This window comes from Zonotrichia albicollis, chromosome 9, assembly GCF_047830755.1.
Source record: "Zonotrichia albicollis isolate bZonAlb1 chromosome 9, bZonAlb1.hap1, whole genome shotgun sequence".
NCBI classification, from domain to species: domain Eukaryota; kingdom Metazoa; phylum Chordata; class Aves; order Passeriformes; family Passerellidae; genus Zonotrichia; species Zonotrichia albicollis.
In genome coordinates, this window is record NC_133827.1 from 32692149 (window position 1) to 32714151 (window position 22003).

At 39.2% G+C, this 22003-nt stretch overlaps 1 protein-coding gene across 20 annotated transcripts in view; it reads left to right on the forward strand.

Moving 5' to 3' along the window:
* LRCH3 (leucine rich repeats and calponin homology domain containing 3) overlaps positions 1–22003 on the forward strand; it is a 62610-nt gene that overhangs the window by 7407 nt on the left and 33200 nt on the right. For all 20 annotated transcript variants that reach the window (XM_074547258.1, XM_074547275.1, XM_074547260.1 and 17 more), the window contains exons 2-6: positions 17275–17419; positions 17776–17902; positions 18435–18540; positions 18724–18860; positions 19832–19941. In XM_074547258.1, the coding sequence (XP_074403359.1) occupies positions 17275–17419; positions 17776–17902; positions 18435–18540; positions 18724–18860; positions 19832–19941 (625 nt within the window). The remainder of the gene's footprint in view (positions 1–17274; positions 17420–17775; positions 17903–18434; positions 18541–18723; positions 18861–19831; positions 19942–22003) is intronic.

A 22003-nucleotide genomic window follows, 5' to 3' on the forward strand; every position in this document is an offset into this window, starting at 1 on the left:
ATAAGTTCAGATGCCTTGGTGACTCCTTAGAAATACTGGGAATCAAGCCCAACAACTAGAAAAAATGTGATTAATTGTCGTATTTTTGAAAGATTAGTTTAGAAAATTTGCTTAGTACTGTGAAGGAAATATGTGGCACTGACAGTATGCAATCTATTTTTCCAAAGCAGTGTTCCCTACTTTCAGATTAACCATCCCTTTTTCTTTGTGTAATTCCCTGGGTTTTTTCCCTCATGGTTTTTCAACAACACTCCTATAGGACTTTGACTGTCCTGATTCAAAAAGTCTATTTGAACAGAAAAAAATGGAAGAAGAATGAGAAGTGGTATGTGGTTTTTAATTAAAGACATGGGGACAGTAGATACGCACAGGAAACGAGCAATTCAAGTTCTGTGGGTATCTCTGACACTTCATCATCCTTGTGCTTGATTTGGCCATGTTACCTATGTTTTTAACTGAGTGTTCTCTTTACAAAATATCAGTGTGTTTTCCAGGTTGCTTTCCTGATGCTGAATTCTAAATTCAGGGTGGGTTTTAGTCAGAGATGCAGTCTGAATTCTCTAGAACAGTCAAGTGGAATAAAGCTGGAATCTGTGTGACTCCAGGACAGTTCAAACCTTTCCATTTCCCTGAGGTGAGCCAGCAGGAGAGCAGGAGGTTGTCATTGCCTGGAATGACATCTGGGGTGGCATCTGTCCTTCCAAGCTGTCTGAGGGCAGAGGTGATGGTTTGATCAGATCTTTGGTTCTGTGCTTGGGTGTTCTGGAGGTGATTGTGTTCTACACAGGTTCCTCCCTGTGTTCATGTCACGTGTCTTGTTCCCAGCAATGGTTGTTACCTCAGTACTGTCTCTTCTGCCCATGGTTTTTTCATCTCCTTTATCTCTTTTATCAACTCTATAAAGTGCTAAGACATGGAAGTTGGGATAAAGGAGATGAAAAAGCATGGGCAGAAGAGACAGAACTGAGGTAACAAACATTGCTGGGAACAAGACACGTGACATGAACACAGGGAGGAACCTTTTCTTGTCCATCTTGCCTAGTCTCAAACCCCTCTCTCATCACCAACTCCAGTCTTCTCACCCAAGTTGTTAGCGTGAGAAAAAGAGGAATAACTGTTATCTTAACATTTGGTAGGAAATATCTTTTAAATCAAATCAGAATATTAATTTTAGGATGCTGATGAGACAAGTAATAATTTGAAATGCTTAACTCAGGATTACTATTATTTATGGTCACATATATTAATTATCTTTTAGTTCAGTCATAGACCAAGGCTTCTGTTGGTATTTGAGCTGGTGTCAGTCAGTTCTCAGGGACTGAGAGTCACTGAGCACAATAATAGCAGGACAATCAGGAGCTTGTCAGTACACTGGTCCCCAGCTCAGCTGTGGAAGAAATGTTTTTGTAGAGGGCCACAACTGAATGTGGTTGTGAGCCATAAAATATCTGCTGTTTCCTTTCATTCTGCTGGCTTGCAAAGGACTGGGGAGATTTGTGCTTAGCAAGGTAAAAAATTATCTTTGCAACCCATCTATGCTAAAACAGCAGGTCATCCATTGGAGCTGTGAACTTACTGCAAATATTCAGATGTTAAATATTCATGGCTCTGTTCTGCTGGGTGCAAATTGTGTCACATCATTCAGGGATGGCTGTGTGTCAGAAAATTGTTATAATTACCATTAAATGTTAGTGTGGAAATCCCAGGAGCTTCACTGTTGGTAGCAGTCATCAAACCTTCACTGCTGATTAGCTCAGAACTGGTGCTGTTGTTCTGGGCATGGTGAAGGAAATCACAAACACACATTTCTGGTGCTCGTGATTTGGCTGGGAATTATGTAACTGAGCAATGCAGATGTGATATTTTAAACATCTGTCATTCTGCTTTCACAGATATGGTGAAATGAGAAATGCATCTGTTAGGTTCTTTTATCAGCATTATTGCATTTCAGTTTCTGTTCACAGCCCCCGTATTGCCCTGTAGTGGTTAAGAAATAAGTCTGTGGAAATTCCATTTGAAAAAACATGTTATCAGTTTGAAACCAGACTGCTTAAGTAGCTTTCCACATATAAATAAAATTAAATGTTATTCAGTTCATATTCCTTTCACTTAAAACATATTTTTCTTCTTTGAATCCATAAAACAAAAGGGAAAAATACAGATTTTCATTAATAATGCAGTTGTTGTGCCATTGCTGCTTCCATATATAAATGGAAGAAAAACTTTTAACACTTTTAATAATGACTATAATTATTTCTGTCTAATTAGATTTTCAGACAGAAATGTGATTTTTAAATTTTTTTTTAACTAACTTTGGCTGTACTCTTGCCATATGAGTTCTTTTTAATTCTTAACCATGCTGAAAATGTTACAAATAGAAATAGAAGGGTTTTTAGGAGCATGCATTGCAGGCTGTGTGAGGGATTGTGGGATAACTCAAATGAGGTGTTGTTCTTTCTGGTTTGGGGAAAGTCAGTGTCTGCAGCGCCTGTCCCTGGGGCTCGCTCAGTGTGGGAAGGAGAAGCGTGTCTGGCACCTGGCACTTGTTCGGGATAACAAAAGCAAACAAACAAACAGACCTGAGGAGAGCCCTGAGATTTGCTGTTCTGCGCTCTGTGGGCTGCCCCACTTCACCCTTGGAGAGGAGGTGTTTCAGTCTGCTGAGCACTGGTGTCTGCTTTTATATCATATTAGAAGAAAGTGTGTTCATATTTATAGTATGCTTTCTAGATTGGCCTGTTCTGTTTCTATTCTGGACCATAAAGAAATCCTCCTATCACTGCATTTCCCAACTCTTTGGATCTTGCTTTCTATGCTGTGTGGTACATTCTGCTTCCTTCCTGTGTCACCACGACATCCTCATGTCAGAGAATTTAGAGAAGAACTTGGTAGGTGTATTGTTTTACTTCTCAGGCAAAAAGCATGACATTTTAAAGCTGGAAAGCATAGTTTGTGCTCCATGAAGAGAGGAGGAAAAAAGAAATTATAAGGTATACCTTATGTGGGGGACTTCTTTTTAATCTCATTTCAAGTTTTGTGTGGCATATAAGTGAATTCATGGAAACAGGTTTTTCATATGCCTTTGTATTTCATTTCCATGCCAGATGATTTGAAGTTCTGTGACTACATAATATCATAAAATTGCATGTTGTGCAGAAGAGTCATTTTTGGTGAAATGTTGGTATTAATTATTAAAAGCAATGTCAAAATGCAGTGGCAAACTTTCATTACCAAAATTTTTTGTCAGTTTATGGCAACTTGTCTTATGGTCCTGCCACTCTTGCTGTCTTACTCTGTACCAGTGAAAGAACTCTCCATTCCTTTTACTTAATATTTCTTGTCACAGTTACAACAGTGTTTCTTCTTTGCTGTAGTGCTGTTTAAATTAAAAATTCTTGTTTGTTAAATACTATCGGAGAAATACATACAAAAATAGTTTTATTTTCAAATATAGTTTGTGGTGATACTTTTCACAAGCTTCTGATTCTTGCCAGGGAGTTTTATTTTACTTCTGTTAGAAGTAGAAATGCATTTCTGTGCCTCTGATGATTTCAGGATAGATTTTCTTCATCATATTGTGCTTACAGTAATAAACTCAATATTAGTTTCAGGACAAGAGAAATATTCTGTACTGCCACTGTTGTTAGTGCTTTATCATAATTTTTTTTTATATTACTTCAAATGTCCTGGTTGACTCGCATTTTCCTACTCTTAATATTTTATTTATTTATTTTTGCTTATCACTTCCATATTTATGCTGAAGTTAGATGAACCTTTTAATACTGTGTCATTTTTATGATATTGTTCAAATATTGCATTTTGGGGCCAATGATTTTTAGTGTATAATCAGCCCTTCCAGTTTGCTGTGTGTGTTCACTGGCTCATTTGCCATTCAGTGAATATCAAATCAGTTTCTTTGCTGCATCAAAGCCCTTCTCTCTTATCTCCCCACAGCCTGTGTAGACTTTAAGAAGTTGTTAAAGCCAAATTATTTCCATTAAATCTGTTGCCTAAAATCCAGGGAATGATTTTTGCATTGGGACGATTTCTGTTGTTCGGGGTTGGATTTCTGTGGGATTTTTTTGCAGTCTCTGATTATTCATTTACCTCGTGTTCACACGAGCTGGAGGCTGTTGACCCTCTTTGTACCAAAGCCTGTTATCCTAGAGGGGTTTTGGGAAAGGTAAGTGGATTTAATAAATATCAAATGTATGTTTTAACAACACTCATAATTTTTGATAGGAAAAAATAATAGATGAGTCCAGAAGTTTGCACACAGACTTACAATCTGGCAATACTTTTAGCTCAATTTTCAAAGCTTTTTTAATGTGTCTTGCTTTTTGAAGTTGAAAAAGCTGACTTTTTTGAAGTTGAAAAAGTTGATTTTTTTTTTTTTACTTGAGTAATTCCTTTTGTACTTGAAGGAGCTTTATCTAAGGGGCTGGGGCTATGAGTTCATTCACTGCACACTTCCTCTCACTGCTGACTTTGTGAAGCAGTGCTGGAAAATGAAACCCTGCTCTGCTGGAAGCCAGGCAAGGATTTCAGGAGCAGGGGCTGAAGGCAGGGTCGTGTTCCAAGGAGCCCTGAGTGCTCTCACCCATCTCCAGTGGCTGCTGTGGCCTCTCTTAGCAGGGTGAGGCACTTTCTCTGCTACTTGGGGATTTTTCCACCTGAAATTCTCACATGCTTTCAAATGAACACTTTTTAAGTTACAGTTTTATATACATGTACAGGTAAAAATAGCAGCAGTTGAAACAGTCATTATGAAATAGAATAGTGGAGATCTCTGCAAGTGAATTCTCAGCGTTGTTGTGCAGTGTGGGCAGTGGCTGCACAGCTTCTCTTCTGAGGCTCAGTGTTTGTCAGGAATTCTCCTAGCAAGGCAAAACAAGCTTTCATTTTCCTCACTTTGCACTGAGCTGCTATAGATCAAAGTTTTCACATGTAGAAAACTGTTTCACTGAAGGACATGGAATGATAGAACCAACTAGCCAAAAATTTTCAAGAATTTTCAGTTTGAGATTAATTTTCATGACAGCTTTTTAAGAGCAGTGTTTACTGTTAAACCTCAACTTAAGCATTTCCCTCAAGAGGAATCAGTTTGGTTTGGATTTGAAAAAAAAATTTCATTTGTGGTCAGATGAGTTTGGATTTTGTTTTATAAAACACGTTTGCTTCCAGCATTCATAATGTTAATTTTATTTTGTGAAAAGAAGTGCATGCAATTCACCTCAAATGCGAACTGGAGAATGTAGGAATCGTTTTTATAACCTTGCTACTAGTTTTTAGCAAGCTTAGGTTTTTGTTTTTTTAAAAAGTGAATGAAATGGTGGCCTCCAGTCCTGTAGCCCTTGATCCCTGGTAATGTCTGCATGGTGTGTTTTTGACTGAAGGTGACTTTTATGGTTTCCTATTCAAAATTTATTTCATATTTTAAACATATAATTTGGCACTTGCTGCCATTTGTCTCCTTGTCTGGCTGTTCCCTCTGATAAGGGATATTTTCCATGCACATCCTATACTGTGTTTTATTCCTTGACACTGAAATGGCTTGTGCTGCACAGATGACTTTGTAAGACTCCAGCTCTTTCTACAATTCTGGCAATAATTGTCCTATTGAAATCCAAGCACTGCTTGTGCAAAGTGTAACAGGCTTTTTTTGTTAGGGATGATGTCAGCATGAGAGATGGCCTCAAGGAGCCATTAAAAGAACATAGGACTTTTGACTGTTATTGACTTTTCTCCTCAGTAAAATACAGTTCTGCAGAAGATGGATCAGTGTCTGCAGTGGTATGAGATGTATTTGTTGCCTTTACTGTGCACTCTGATGAATCTGTATCTCAGTGCCATAAATACAGAGGCATTCTATTAATGTCAGAGAAATGCAGTAATAAGAGGCATAAAATTTTATAGAAATGCTTGCCTTTCTCTGAAAGCAATTGGCCTTTTTATGTGAAATTACTCACTTTGCTTTTTAGGGCCTTTGAATTTTCAGTTCTGGTTTGTTTCTAACTCTTCCCTTAAGACATTTTGAAATGTAATTGCAGCTAGCAATTTCTCTTTATTGTCTGTCTATCTATTGTAGACTTTATCATTCCATTTAAACTGTTGTGGGAAAAAAGGACTTGAGTAATACATTTTGAACTGATTGGTGAAATATATGGAGGGAATATGCAGAATTAATGTGGCAATAGGTAAATAGCAGCTGTTATATTAACTGACATTTATATGTGAAAATGCTTCTAGATGGAGAATTTTATGTCCAGTATTAAGATAAATTGAAGCTTTTAGTAAAGTAAATAGATGAACAGTAGAAATAAGAAGTCTTTGTTAGTTGCATTTTATGTTTCCAACCCTCCTGAGTGCCAACATTCCTCCTGCTTTTATTCCATGCCAGGTTGTCCTTCCCTAAGTTGCAGTTCACTCACAGAGCTGTTAGGATGGCTGGATATATGAGATATTTTACTGATTGAGATGGAAGCCAGAGCAGAACATCCAGCAAAGTGACAATACCACACAGTCTTCCTCACTCCTGATCCCTCCAGGTGTGACTCTGATAGCCATGAGCAGATTGTTCAGGTTCATTTAGCAGTGTGGTCCCTGTGCCTGGGATGCCTGGGCTGGAAGGGCCACCTTGGGCAGTGTAACAGCGCTCAGAATGCACTGTGCTGCCTTGCAGGGGTTTTCTAGCCTGGCTCAGTCCTTCTAGAGGTCCTTGACACTCTTGTGTCACCAGTGTCATTACCAAATCTAATGCATGCTCTGCATTAGATTTTATATTAACCTGTGATTTTGCTTTGTCCTGGTTATCTGAGCCTTCCTTCCCCTCCCTTTTGTGAATACCTGAGGTTTGGCTGTGGATTTTACACTACAGACTGTGGTATCTAGCATAGTAACTGAAGTCTTATCGTGACATGGAGGAACTAATATTTATCATTTTCTTGATTTCCTGTCTGTTTTGGGAGAAACTGTATGTGCAGCATAGTTCCTTGGCAGGAATCTTTTCTATTTTCCATTCTGCTTCTGTGCATAGTCTTTGTTCATACTGTGTGCCCCACGTTTTCCATGTAAAATTGGAAAAGAGGGAGAAATGGGTTTGAGGAGACAATAATGTGTGTGAAGACCTTGAAGCCTTCTAATGCTTACTGACCAGTCTCTGGACCATGAGAAAAATGTGGTACTTTTAACTTTAAAAGTAAAGTTGCCCCATAGAGCACAGAGCCTTCTCTCTCTCCTCTTGCTGAGGGCAGACATCTCCCTGTTCCACTGCTCAGCCCTTGCTCTGGAGGTGGAATCCTGCACTGTGTCCTGTAGTGAAGTTTATTTTTGAATACAACTTACCACAGTGTGAGGACAAACATAACAACATTAGCAAGCTTTTAATTAAAAACAAGATAAAAATATGTATTAAGTGACTTGATTTTCAAATGCAACATTTCAACTCGAGCCCACAAAACAATGTCTTCAACTGAACTTTTTGCAGCCCTTTGCCACATTTGTTCCTGTTTCTGCATGGCAGCTCAGCTCCCCTCTGCACAAGCCACATCACTAAGAACAAGTTGCTGTAAGTTAGGAACTGACAGCCAGGTTAGTTCTGCCTCTGTGGACATGACGAGTTATACTCAAGTCTTGAGCCATCAGCTGTCTTGAAGTGTTCATGGGAAAGTGAAGAGATGATGTCAAAGAAAATGAGGAATTGTTTTGATTGGGAGAGTCCATAGAAGGGAGGTATGTTGATGTTTTTGGTAGGAGTATGTTCATATACTGGTATTTATTCTCCATGGTCCTGAGTGGGAGAACTGAGAAAAGCAGATGTCCTAGATAAAAACAGATGATGAAGAAATACAGAAGAGGTAAATTTTGGTTTTTGTATGCTGGGAATCAAAACAGCAAATCTGAACCATGTAATGATTTTAAGTGATTGTGTTGCAGCGAGACATTTACAAAACAAGATTAGTCTCCTTTGTTTTAGCCAAGATGGTTGCATAATGCTACAAGAAAATGAAATGCTTAAGTAATGAAGACTTTGATCTTATTCAATTCAAAGTAAGGTCAACTTAGAAAATCCTGATGTAAGATTTTCTTTCAGAAGTTGTTTTCTTACTTCTCCTTTTCTCAATTCTTTGTTAAGGCAAGATTTCAGTTTGTCAATGTGCTGATAACAGCTAATTTAAGGAAACTGTGCTGCCAAAGGAAGTCACTGCCCTCATACATCCACCAGAGAGACAGTTCATGTAAGTCCTCCCCAAGCTAGCTTCAGGCAAAATTTGCAAGAGAAGTTTAAACAGCTTCAAAAATCATGTGAGCTAACTTGACGGTTTTTCTGCCTGATGTGAGTTGGGAAATGCTCACACAAGCATTGCAGAATTAGTAGCTTACAGCAAAGGGCTGGTAGGGAGGACCCAGGAGAGGGGATAATTTTAAACCAGTGAAGTCGGATCCCAGAGGGTGGGGATCTCCCAAGCTTTCAGATGTGCTTTGTTATACTGTATAAAAGGCTAGACATGAGAGTTTCATGCTATCATTTGACTTTTTTGTTTTTCTTCTTTAGTTTTAAATCAACAAGGAGTATGTTTGGGCCAAACCCAAACAGCTTCTTTCAAACCAGTTTTATCAATGGAGGGGTGTAGGCTGCCATACCAGCTTTGTAGGTGTAGTCCAAAGGCTGCTTTCCTTGGAGATAAATACTGTGTCTGTGTATGTTCTGCATAAAAAAAGCAGAGGGGCTGCACTGCAGCTGGACAGTGAGGAACTGAGCTTCCCTCATTTAACTGGCCCTGCTGAGCTGGAGACTCCTGTTCATTCACTCACTGATAGATCTGCAAAGTTACTTCTCCAACTTCCAATTAGTTTTAGAGCTGGTTGAAAGAGAAGCATGATTATGCTGTTGGGTGAGTGCCAGGTTTAGTGAGGAAAGGGAATGAAATTGCTAAAAGAGAGAAGGCTGGGGGGCTGTCACTGGGAAGGTGGAAGTAGAGCACATGTAAAAATGTCTTTAACCACAAACCGCATGTGAAGGGGTTGGAATGAATTCCTGTTTTCAGACATGGATAAACAGTTCAGCTTTGCATCCTCTCTGCTGTAGCAGTACATGAGTTGCAGTTTGTATTCTGTCTGAAATCTGGCCTATTGTTTACTGGTCAGTCATAAGGCCCAGCTGGACAGGTCACCTGACTTCCTTCTGCCTCCCTTTTAAAGCTACTGAAAATCTGCCCCTGCTCATCTGCACAGTGGTTTCATCTCACTCTCAAAGTGTTTGCTTAACTCCACTGTGTGCCATCCCTAAAACACCACGATGTGTGCAGTAGACAAGGCCATACCATGCTTTGTGCTATGTATCCATAATGAGCAGAACTTGGGTGTAAATCCCTGATCACATTCCTGTATTTGCTACTCTGAAAAGACCTGTTTTATTAGAAGTGTTTGTGAGTTAAGGAATCAAAACAAAACAAAAACCAAAAGAGCAGTTTCATGGCTGTTATTAACCAGCTAGTCCAAATCCCAGGTACTGCCAGAAGTCCTAATCTTGTTCTTCAGTACTCATAAAGCCACGTTCTTGTCCTCTCCCTTGTGTTGATGTTAGAGATTGCTCAACTGCAGCAGGAACTGGACCATGCCTCAGAAGGGCTGAAGACTTTTTGTGGTTTTGGTTTTTTCAGGATTTGCTCTCAGTAATGAGACCCAACTGGTGGTGTGGCTGCACAGGCTGGTGCAGGGGAGAGCATGGGAACACGTGGCCAGTCAGGAATTGCTCCAAGGCTTCATGTGGCTGACTGTGATGGCAGGGTCTGCATTGGATAGTGAATAAACAATAGTTGATGTAACAGTTTGATCCATTCAGGCTACAGATTTTTCTGCTCTAGAGCCAATTAGAGGGAAAGCAACTGGGGTTGTTGGAATATGAAAAGTTTTCAGTTCCTGCAGGGACTGGAGCTTGTCACTCTTGCCTGCTCTCCAGTAGCCACACAAGAACAACTATGTAATGGTGTTCTATAGTTGTCACTGTTTGGTTTTTTTTGTTTTTCATAAACAAACAATATTTTTCCTTGCAAAAGGAAAATGAAATCATTTTGCAGGGGAAGTGGCATTGTATTCCAAGTTACTCTTGTTAGAATGTTTATCCTCTTGCAGTACTCAGGTGCTCTGCTCTAGCAAGACATCATGCTTTCCTTGGAAATGTGCTTTCTTGTCAGTGATCATACAGCAGCTCACATTAAGGGCAGGACTGGAAGATGTGTTTGTGTTTAGTCAGTGTTTTTATGGTGGCACCTGTGAGGTTTTCCTTCATATGTAAAAGAGAAAGCTAAACTACAGCAAATATACATTAAAATCATGTGAAGAGAAAAAGGGAAGGAGAATGGGAGTTGGTGTTTAGAATCTTCTGTTTTCCTCTTTGATCCCAGGTATGATTGAGTTTTCTTACTTAGTATAATTAAAGTTCTTACAGATCTTTGTATATAGATTTTTCTAGTGTTAAGAGCAAATGGTAAATGTTGCAGAGACTAGGCCAGGTAAGAGGGTTGTACTTTCTTAATTTCTCTTTTTTTAATATGATATGTTTTAACAGAAAAGGGTTGCTAAAAAAGCCCAGTGTAATTCAAGTAACTCAGAAGCCAGAATTCTGCAAATCTCCCTTGTGTGACTGTTCTTAGGATGCTTCTGAATTAGAAAACAAAAAAGCCAGCCAGGTTTCATAGGTAATCTGGGTGTTGAAGGGGAAAAAAAAGGTAAAGGCTTTGGCCATAGTTCTCACTTCATTAAACCTGCTTCCAGCAGGGGATTTGTGGGAGTTCTTCAGAGAAGTGAGGGGTTTTCTTGTTTTTTAAAAGCTTTGGCAAGAAGCTTTGTTATTTGTATTGAATATTCCAAAATAAAACTGTAGCCAGAGGAAATAGCATCTGTGAAACTTTGATTCACACATGTGGAACTTGACAATGATTTGGCAGTGATTTGAAGCAGTTTTATAAAGGACAGTTCAGCAGCCTTGGTCAAAAGCTGCAAACCTTGTCTTTAGCACTCAGGGCAATCCTGAGGGCCCATTTCAGTGTGATGTGTAATCTTCTATTTGTGTTTCATGTCATGCAGTGAATTCTCAGGTTGGTGGAGCAAGTTTTGATGGTCACTCTGCATTCCAAATGAAGAATCCACTAACCTTTGCCTTGTTTTCTGCAGCTGCAGAAATCACAGCCTGTGCATGGTGCCAAAAGCAGCAGGTTGGAGATTCTCAGTTACAAACTGTTAGTCATGGAAATGGTTAAAGTGCAGTTTAATGCTGCTGTGCTGCTGCTAAGCAGGAATGTGATCATGCATATCAAGCATGGATCTGCTGAGAATTGAAATGTGATAAGTGTATCAAGGATGGATCACATCTGAACTTAATCTTCCTTCATGAAATGCTGGAAATTGAAACTGGAAATTCTATATTTTATTACAGGGCTACAGAAATAATGCAGGTGAAAACAGTCTTTGTTACATCTGTTCTGTGGGTATCTGGCTTGGGCAGTGGGGCTGTCCTTGACAGTTTACCTGGGGAAAACACAGAAGGAACAAATGCATTTTGGTTCAGCAAATGCTGCCTTACCTTAATTGGTTTACACGAAGATTATCTTGATGCCTGGGGAAATAATTGGGAAAAGTTCAGGTTTGACAGGGCTGGCAGGTAGAAGGTGAGTCAGGGGATGACATTTTTGAGGTTTGTTTTAAATTAGGGTATGGCAAAAGTAGTAGTCTTGTATCACAGCAGGCAGGAAGAGGTAAAGTCACCCCTCCTGTGTCAGGAAATCCTCCAGGTGTGAAATGAGGCTTGGAGGATGCCAACATTTTCAGTGGGTAGAAAGAAAAACACTCCCAGTAACTGAGTAACAGGGAGCAACAGCATCAGAAGTATATCACAAAGTAAATAATCCCTTATGATGATTTCTGGTTTCCTTGTGCAAGAAAAGTCAGTACCATAATAACAGTACCTCATCTGCTTGGGGCTATGCTTTCATTGTATTAATTTTCTCTTAGTAGCTTTATGGGAGTGTTTCCTGAAAGTCAGCAGAATCACAAGGATTGTCTGTCTTAGGTTATCAAGTACTGAAGTGTTTGAGAAGTGAAAAAAAAAATTCATAAAACCAGGCTAAAGATGCATGCATTTATTTGGCTAAGAGAATGAGTGACAAGCTAAAGCTGGAGCTGAGGTTTGTATATCAATGTGCCTCACATCCATTTGGAAATGTTGTTGTTCTAATAGAGTTGATTCTAAATGTCAGCATTGAGCAATCAGATGACATCAAGTTCCTCAAAAGATGGTTTTAGTGCCATTATCTGAGAGGTGGCTGTAGCTAAGCAGTCACTTTGCAGGGGGCAGGAGCTGTGAATTGGCTGTTCCAGTGAGCTGCTTTCCTGTCATCAAGGCTACATCACCCAGTTCAAGCATAATCTCCAGTACAATGGTGGTTTTGTTGTTATCAGTGTGAAAGTGTGGAGTTTGCTTCTGGTCTTTAAGTTGTGTATGTGGGAAAAAGAAAAAAAAAAGGGCTGTTTACACAGTTCCAGATTTTGGTATTTCTTCTTAAACAGCTGCACCTTCTCCTAAAGCAGTTAGTGCTGCCTTTTGCCTTCTGTCACTATATTGGCTGTCAGTCTTCTCATCATTGATTGGCTTCTTTAATTATTCATAAGAAAACATTTTTTCTTCTGTCAGCTGCAAGCTCATATGTCTTAGATTTGTCTGTTATTAAAGGAAACCATGAATGTGATTTCAAGCTACAGCACCTGTCTCATAGTCTTGGGGAAAAAAGAACATTTGCTTGCCATGGAAATGGAGTCATTGTAGCTGAGGGCAGTCTGTAGCCACCAGGGTCAGCGTTGGGATTCAGATGAATTCACAGGTAGCAGGGTTTGTGCATCACTGCAGCAAGGTCATGGCTGCCATCACAATCTGCAGAGGGGCAGTTCTGGCTGTTACATCAGGGGGGGAGCCCACAGCTGGCAGTGGCACAGCCTCTCTTACATCAGTGTTGCCAGCTGGTGTTGTGGTGGTTGCAGACATTTGGGTTTGAATAGACAGCCAAAATCTGGGCTTTGCTGGTTGTAATTTAAAAAAATTAAAATTTGAAGTGTGTGGGGAACATGTGCAGGTCTCTGATGACAAAAGGCAGATTTTTATGAACAAAATTTTGTATCAAAGCCCAGGTCTAGAGTGTCTGCCTTTGTGGTAGTTAATTGGAATGAGAGCAGAAGCCAAATTCCCATCACAACAGGATTATGGACTGATCCCATCAGCACCTGGTGATGAACTGGAATTCACCCCCAGCCAGCTGGTCTGAGTGCCAGCCACAGCTGAGCTGCAGCTCCCTCTCTTTGCAGTGTAGGTAGTGGGTACCCCTTGTGTTGAACATCTTTGTGCATCACTCATTGTCCTTTGGAGGCAAAATTTGTGTTACAGCTGAAGTTAAAAATATGTGAACACAGACCTGCTAATGGTTGGTGTTAGAGGAACATTCTTTGAGCAGGAGGAGTTTGCATTTAATGCCAGAGGATGCAATTTGAAGCACAGTGTATCTCTGGTCACATTTAACATTGGATTTGCTGGCTGTCTCCACAGAATTCTAATTAAGATGGAAAAGGTCAGTGCTCTGACTCTGCTCTGAGATTTCATTTTGTATCTGTACTGTTGGCTTTTTTATCTTTCACGAAGAGCTTAGTTCCAAAGAATGCTTCCTCTTTGCCAAAATTCCACATGATCTTGCCTTCAAGGAAACACATCCATTTTTAGTAAACTAGGAGAGCCTTTTTTCTTAGAGAAGATTTCTGGTAACAGTGATTTTAACCTATGAAATGTGGACACAAATGGCTTAATCCTAGTTCAAAATATAACAGCTATATTTCATTCATAGGATTAGTCATACTGAAATTCAGTATTTGTGCTTTTATGGGGGAATTAGTAATTTGATTTTTTGCAGTTTAAGGTAGGAGAAGCAGCAAGGGTGTGCATTGACTTGTTAAAGAAAATAACCTGCATCGCATTGATTTCTTCTTGCTTGTTAAAAAATATGAAAATTTAAATAATACCTCACTACAACACCTGTTATTTTCTCTGAGAAATAGAAATCTTTGCAGAAATTTTAGTTTACACAGTATATATCACTTATACTTTCTCTTTTGAGAAAAACACCAGCTAGTGCTGTGCTGCTGGGCAGCAAATATGTGAATATATAACCAATCACTGGGATGATTTTGTTATCTTCTGGTTTTGTTGTAGCTGGGCCTCTCATTCAGGTGTTTTGAGGAAGGTGATGGGGGAGAGGATGGAATTGCTGAATTGTTTCATGAATAACTGCTGCACTCTGCCCTATTTCTGGTCACATTTAGGGTCTTTTCTGGCATGGACAAGGATTCCAGAGAAATTGAACAAAATTAAAAATGTCACTGTATCTTAGGGATGCTGTGTTCTGAACTTGAGGAAATTTCAATACTTACTGAAGGTTTGTGGGGGACAAAGCAGGATTGCAAATAACCAAAAGCACTTCTTGAATTTGCAGATTCAGAATTCACACTGTTTTGTCATATGTTGCTTCTGTCTAATTCTCAACTCAATTCTCAACTCTCTTTTTAGCTTAGTTGTTGTTTTCCTGCTGCTTGCCTGTTTTTATGGTCCTGGCCAGCCCTCCCTCTTGGCTCCCCCTTTGGGCACATGAAATCACAGAGGCTGTGTATGAGACAGCATTCTCATGGCCATAATGAGTAAAAATGCTCTGAACTTATAACCAAACTTGTAACTGGTTAGACCCATTTTGAATTATTTAAGAGATTATACTGCAGCATAAAAATTCAGTTGATTTAATCCATTTGCCATTGAATATCTACTGCTAAATAGGAATGCCAAGTTTTAAAAATCACTGTAGATTGAGAGAAGTCTAGAAAACTTATTCATTGGTGCTAACCAGCTTTGGTGTCTCTTTGCTATCACACTCTGAGCTCATTTGTTGCATAAAGGAGTGTATTTTCATTTCTTCATACCTAGTGTTATTTTTGCAGGGAGTTATTTCTGTAGCAGTACTAAATCATAGTTCAGAGCATGTGAAGTTCTTGACTAATTCATGCCTTATGGTCTGAACAATGTGTAAAAAATAGTTTTTAGATGTTCTTTGGTAAGGTAAAGTGAAACAAAAAGCAAATGAGAATTCTCATATTTGTGGTTAAACCCTTTCCAAAACAGAGTACTAAGAAACTTTTTGTCACTTTTCTGCCAGAAAATAGGATCACTACTTGGGATGCCTGTTTCTCTGTTGAAATGGGTAGAATTCAAACTGCCTTTGGCAGCACAGCTGTGGGAAGGAAGGATAAAGCTGTGAGCTGAAGGATGCTCCTGTGTTGTGAGAGAAGTGGTGGAATTCAGAAACTTTTACACCTTATACGTAAATCAGTGTTGAAATAATTCTTCAAATAGATGGTTAAACATCCAGTCAATGTGGGAAATAAGTATTTTCTCTAAATTACTCTTGCTTGTTTCTTGTCTACTCTGAAATAATTTGCATTTTTCTCTCTTTCTTTCATGGTAACATACAATTGTATTGTGAGATCTCACAGCAAGTTGTGTGGATGGTAGGTAATTCCAGTGTGGTTAGCTGCACTTGGTAGAAATGTCTCAGGATACATGACTTACGTTGGAACAGTGTGATTGAAAACTTCTCTTCTCCTGTTATGTTGTACAGCAGTGCTGGCACACAGATCCCACTGGGAATGTCACGGTTTTGGACACCACAGGGTAGCACAGCACCAGACTCTCCCTTAAATCAACTTGGGGGGGAGGGCTGGAGTGTGCTGTCATTTGCACTAAATCCTTAATTAGAATTAAACTGTGGAAGTGAAGCAGAAGGGACTTCAGGACATACTGGAGCACTCTGGGAGATGGCTGGTGCAAAATCAGCATCCATTGCATAAATTCTGAAAGTGTGTGCTCTGTTCTGCAGGATATATACAATTACTTTATTGACTCCTTTGTTACCTACAGATTCTTGAGCAGGTTGTGATCAGTCCAATTAATTTGTTGCTTCCACTTAAGCTGGAGTTCAGTCAGTGCTTTAAAATGCCAAGAATAGTCTCTGCCACCAAAGTAGGGATTCTTCTGCCTGCACCAAGATTTTTCCCTGGTTCTGGTGTAGGGTTTTTGGGAGAGGTGATCAGAAAACCACTGTATTTCTGATCAGTTTCTCTCACACACTCTGGCAATGCAAAGCATTGGGACAAGCTGTAGAGGTAGGGAAATTCTGCTTTGGCAGTAGCAGGATTCATCAGAATGATATTTCTTTGCATTGATGCATTTATCTGATGTTTTATCTGGATTAGCAAATGGTAAGATCAGGATGTTTATGGAGCCTGTCTTTAGCAATCTGTAAGTGCAAGTTTTTCTTCACTCCTGGAAGAAAGGGATAAAAGGGAAAATGTTTTTTTTTTTCACAAAAAGTAGAAAAGTAGGGCAAAGGTCTCAAACTGCTTTCTGTCATAAAATAATAAAACTATTCTAGATATGCAATGCAAGCTTATTGCTGCCTTCTATCATTTTGTAGTTTTAACTCCCATTATTAGAGCTGTCAGAAACATTCATTTAAAGTGTTGATTTTTCAAAATCAAGTTTGGACAAGTTGAAGCTGAGGTCATGTTTGAGCCTGATAACAGCTGGAAAGAAGCACTTGGTGTCTGTGTATTGGTGGGGGAGTGATTTTTAATTTATTTATTTTTTTTTTTATTTTTATTGGTGAACAGACAAGGGGTTTCATGATGTTCCCCATTAATTTTTTGTATTGGTGGATTAGAATTTTCCATGACTTTCATGCTTCATTACCTGTGTGCACCCTGCTGAACCTTCTATCCATCCAGCCCCTGCTGTAGTGAGCTTTTGGCATACCTGGAGGTTGGGTAATGCTCTGTCAGACCTCAGGGCTGGCTGTGGCAGGAAGTGGGGCCTGTAGGTGTGTGTCTGTGGGAACTGCCCTTTGGAATTTATAAGCAGCAGCTTTCCTTGACCTTTAAAGAAAAAAGAACCCTTTGCCAACTGCATTATTTATCACAATACAGCTTGTGAAGGAGAGTAATGCTCATGGATATTTTGTGCCCGTAGACTGGAAATTGGAACTCTCCAAGGAAACATACAGATTCTTCAAGTATAAACATTTGGTAGGTGTTTTGGTTAGAGCAGTTTAACCAAAACAACCTTGCCAAGCAAGGAACTTAGTAAAGTTCTCAGGCAGCTTTAGTGAATGTTTGTTGTTTCCCTCGCTGCAGACTTGTCCCGGAACAGGCTGGCGGAGCTGCCAGCAGAGGCCTGCCACTTTGTGTCCCTGGAGACTCTGAATCTCTACCAGAACTGCATTCGCTACATCCCAGAGGCTGTTCTGAACTTACAGTCTCTAACATTTCTAAATATCAGGTAACTGCTCTCTTACCAATTTTGCTTTAGCATGGGGGAAGCTTTTGCACTCAGCCCAAACATACTCCTTTGTGACAGAGCATGGCCATTTATCAGAGCCCCTGAAAGGGCACAGAAACCTCACAGTGCTTCACACTGAGCTCAAAAGCCTCTGATCAGCCTTGATATTCAGATTTTGTTCACACATAACTAGATAAAGCAAGTAATGAAGAACAGTCTCATGGAACCACTTTTGTAGTAATTACATAAAAACTGATTTGATCATCTAAGTGGAATGTGCTTTTTGTATGTGTCTTTCATTGCATGAATATTTCTCATTAGACTTATGATTATTTTGTTTTCTTTCTGTCCAAAAGTCGAAACCAGCTTTCAACATTGCCTGTACACCTCTGTAGTCTACCACTAAAAGTTTTGATAGCAAGTAATAATAAGCTGGTTTCAATACCTGAAGAAATTGGACGGCTCAGACAGCTGACAGAGCTTGTGAGTATACACTTGATTTCCAGCTATTACTGTTCTGCTCTTGGCTAAGGATGGTCTGTGTCTGCCACAGTGTCTCTGTGTTTGGTGTTATATAGAGGTGTTAAAAAAGAGTTTTAAATACTCTTGAGGTTTCAGAAGAGTTTTATGTGAAGGAAGGATGCCCTGGAGAGCAACTGATCCATGTCAGTTTAAATGTCTTCCCTATTCTAGAATGGAAGGCCTGGTGGAATTAGAGTTCTTGCTATGTTTATTTCTGACAGAAGGCTTTTATGTAGCAAATTGTGCTATCTGATATACTGTGGAGTAACTCGAAATAAATTTCTACATATGAATGCTTCGGTTTTTAAATCTTTTATTTCCCTCTGTGTTTAAAGTGAGAACATGCTCCATGTCAGCATTGTGATTGAATGAATATTTGGATCTGGGGTGTTATATAATTAGCTGTCTTTTTTTTCAGTCCCTAAATACACCTGCATATTTTGGTCAACAGAGACTTAGACAGTGATAACTCATTCTTTGCTCTTCTTTATAGGATGTGAGCTGTAATGAAATCCAGACAATACCTCCACAGATTGGCAGTTTGGAGTCCTTGCGAGACCTAAATGTCAGAAGAAATAATTTGGTGCGTTTACCTGAAGGTGAGAAAACAGCCCTCCACTATAACAGCAGAAACTTCAAACACTTCTCTGTTTTCAGTCCCTTTTTCTTCCCCTCAGAGCTAGAAGCAGCTTAATTGTTTTCTGAAACATATATTTGTACCCTTGCTTTTTTTCTTAACCATCTTTTAATCTTCTGAATTGTATGTTTGTGTTTATCTCCAGAGCTTGCTGAGTTGCCTTTGATTCGATTAGATTTCTCCTGCAATAAAATAACAACAATACCAGTTTGTTATAGGAACCTCAGACATCTTCAGTCCATCATGCTAGAAAACAACCCTCTCCAGTCCCCCCCTGCACAGGTAAACTGCAGCTACAAAATCAGATTAGAAGTTCAGCTAATGAGGGCAGAACTAAGTTATAAATTGAAAGATTATATTACATATTTTTTATTTAAGAACAAGAGAAATTTAAATACATTCTATTGTCTACAGGTGTTAAATATGTAGCACGGCTTGAAAAATCCCTTTTCTTCTCTTTACTGTATTAATAGTCTCTGCTGTGGAATATTACAAAATATTTCACTAATGTTGGCTTGAATATTTCTGCTTTCAGCAGAGGAGAGAGGAAACTCTGTTAGGCAAGACTCATTTTCTGTCACTCAAATGTCAAAATTTTGACTGAGGCCTCAGTGCTGCAGTTTGCTGATCCACTTTGCAGCAGAGTGCTCAAATTGGCCTTTGAGCTAGAAACTGCAGTATTGTTAATGACTAATTGGATTCTCAGTGTGGGTATAGGAGCCCCTGAGTATTCCATTTATCAAATCAAAGGTTCTACTGTGAGCTGCATCAGAGTCAAGAGGGGCACTTGCTGAAACTTGTAGTTTCAGTAGGGTTTTGCTTTCCTTGTGAAAGCAGAGACAGCTGTTACTGCCTTCATTGACTGTAAATTTGAGCTGGCTTTGGCAGTCTGCCACTGCCATTCAAATATGGGCATGGGTGGGATGCATCTGTTCTGATGCCAAGAGTATAAATTCTGGTACTTGTAAATGCTCATGCCTTGTTTGCATGATGAAATTTCAGCATCCAACTGACAGAATTGCCTGCAGACCAGATGTACTTGGAGGACAGCTTCCATTTGTCTACCTCAGGCATCCCATGATGCTCCACTATAGCTGTTCCTCTAAAATGCAGTGATATTAGAATAAAAGATACATTGATTGATGTAATGTGCTTATTTATTATTATTCTCAACTGCATCTTGAATGTCTGTAGTGTATTTTGAAAATATATTGTCAAATTATACTTACTTGATTTTTTAATTTTTTTTGAAGATATGTATAAAAGGAAAAATTCATATATTTAAATACCTGAACATAGAAGCATGCAAGATAGCTCCAGACTTGCCTGATTATGATAGGAGGCCCATGGGATTTGGATCATGGTAAGTTTTGCACAAACCAAGTTTTGCTCCCAGTTTTAATGGCATTCACGAAAATTTTGTCAGTCCACCTTGAGTTTATTAAAAAAAACTGACCAAGGATTGTTCTTTGGCAAGTGCATTGAGGAGGCTTTGAAAAATTTTGTTTATGGATTTCATGGTGCATTCTAGTAAGGTATTAGTGTTAAGAACTGAGAAGTGGTTCAGGAGATGACCTGGGCAGTGTCAGAGCTGATATGCATTAAAAAGAGAATAATAATAAACAATACAGGGGGTATACTCCTGTGTTGTTAACATCTATGTTCAGTTTACAAGATCTTAATATTTTCCACAGACTTACTGAATGATATCCCAGCTGTGATTTTTAACCTTTTGTAGAGAATTTTATAACGGCTGTGCTCAAACCGCAGGTGTAAATGCTGATCTGCACCCCGTTAGTAAACTGTTATTTCTGGCAAGCTGTCACTTGGCACTGCTGCTTGGCATTGTAACACAAATATTGGAACAGTCAGCCATATCAGCTGCTAAATTAAGATGTCTAGCAAAAAGCAGGAGTTGAGATTTATTTCTGTTATGTGATCCAGAAGAAAGGCAGTCAGTGAAGTATGAAACTGAATATATATAAAAATTACTTCAGTCATCTTTGAAGGTAGTAATAATGTGTGGAGGAGTAAGTTGCTGAAGGATATACTGCTGCCTTAGCAGCAATAAAACACAAATGAGGGGGCTTCACAGTAAATCATCATGAGTCAGATTGATGAAGAAGAATTTGCATGAGGGACTGACAGTGATTCCTCATCAGCACAAAATGTCATAAGTTACTGTTCCAGATGAGGTCAGCATATGAACATGTCAAGGGTTAATCTATTTCCAATACAAGCTGGTGCAGCTGGTTTCTGCATAATACTAAGGATACTGTCCTTTCTCTGAAAGGAAAAGGCTCTAAATGAGAAAATGTCATGATCTGTTTAGCTCTAGCATAGTTTGTTAATTTTTAAGAGAAATTCAAAATCAGGTGGGCGGTAGGCTCACTGATTCATTGTTGTCTGTAGCTGTATATTGCTCTGGAAATTTTCATAAATTGCTTTTGTGAAATGAGAAGAATTAATATATTTTAATCATAGCTTGAAATCATAAATGTAGGGCAGAACAAGGGCAGAACATTCTCAACTTGTAAAAATGAGTTGAGGATGCTTTCTCTAGGATTTTTACCAGACTCAGCAGTATGAAATGTACTTCAACTGGCATTGCTGTATTTCTGTACCCAAGAAGAGATAAGAGGTGGTGGTAGAATTATTTGTTGTACTGTGCTGTTTAGGGTATTTAGTGTTGCAGGTGATTCCTTCCATCTTCATGTAGCTATGGAAGAACTGTCTGTGGAACAGAGCACATATTAGGAGAAAATTGTGGAATGTTCCTGTGAAAGAGAAAATCCTCCGTTATTATATTTTTATGTAACTTGAGGTGAAAGAAATAAAATCCTTCAGGTGTGATACAGTTAATATTTCCAGGCAAGTCACAAGAGCTTTGTATTTGTTATCTTCAAAGGTGACCAATAGAAATACGGTATCAGTCAGTCCACCTAGACTTTGTTGCTGGTTTATCTGATCAGCTTGGTGTAATACCATGCAGGTTGAGAGTCTGAGTGGTAGAAACTCTTGAAGTTTAAGGAAGTCTGTATCATACTGTTAGTTCACATTTGCCAAACCTTTTTAATAGCAAGGCTGTTGATACTGCTAATAAAACAAGGTGCTCTGAAACATCATGGCAGGACATGGGTTGGAGCTTCTAGCACAGCTAATTGATTGTTTTAGCCTTGTCAAATTCTATCAGACTGTTTAATCAGAATGTTAACAGTGGTCCTTTTCTAAAGGACAGTCATCTTCTAAACATAAGCTATGTGAAATTTATCTTGTAGCAAGTTTTGTTCAGCTGCAGCAAGCCAGTCTCATTGCAGCAGTGAAACTCAGAGCAGCTCAGGTTGGTGCTGGAGGGAATGAGGTTGAGAGGAGGCAGAACTGTCAAAGCTGTGGGGCAGTTGTTGGCAGACTGGCACAGTCTGGAG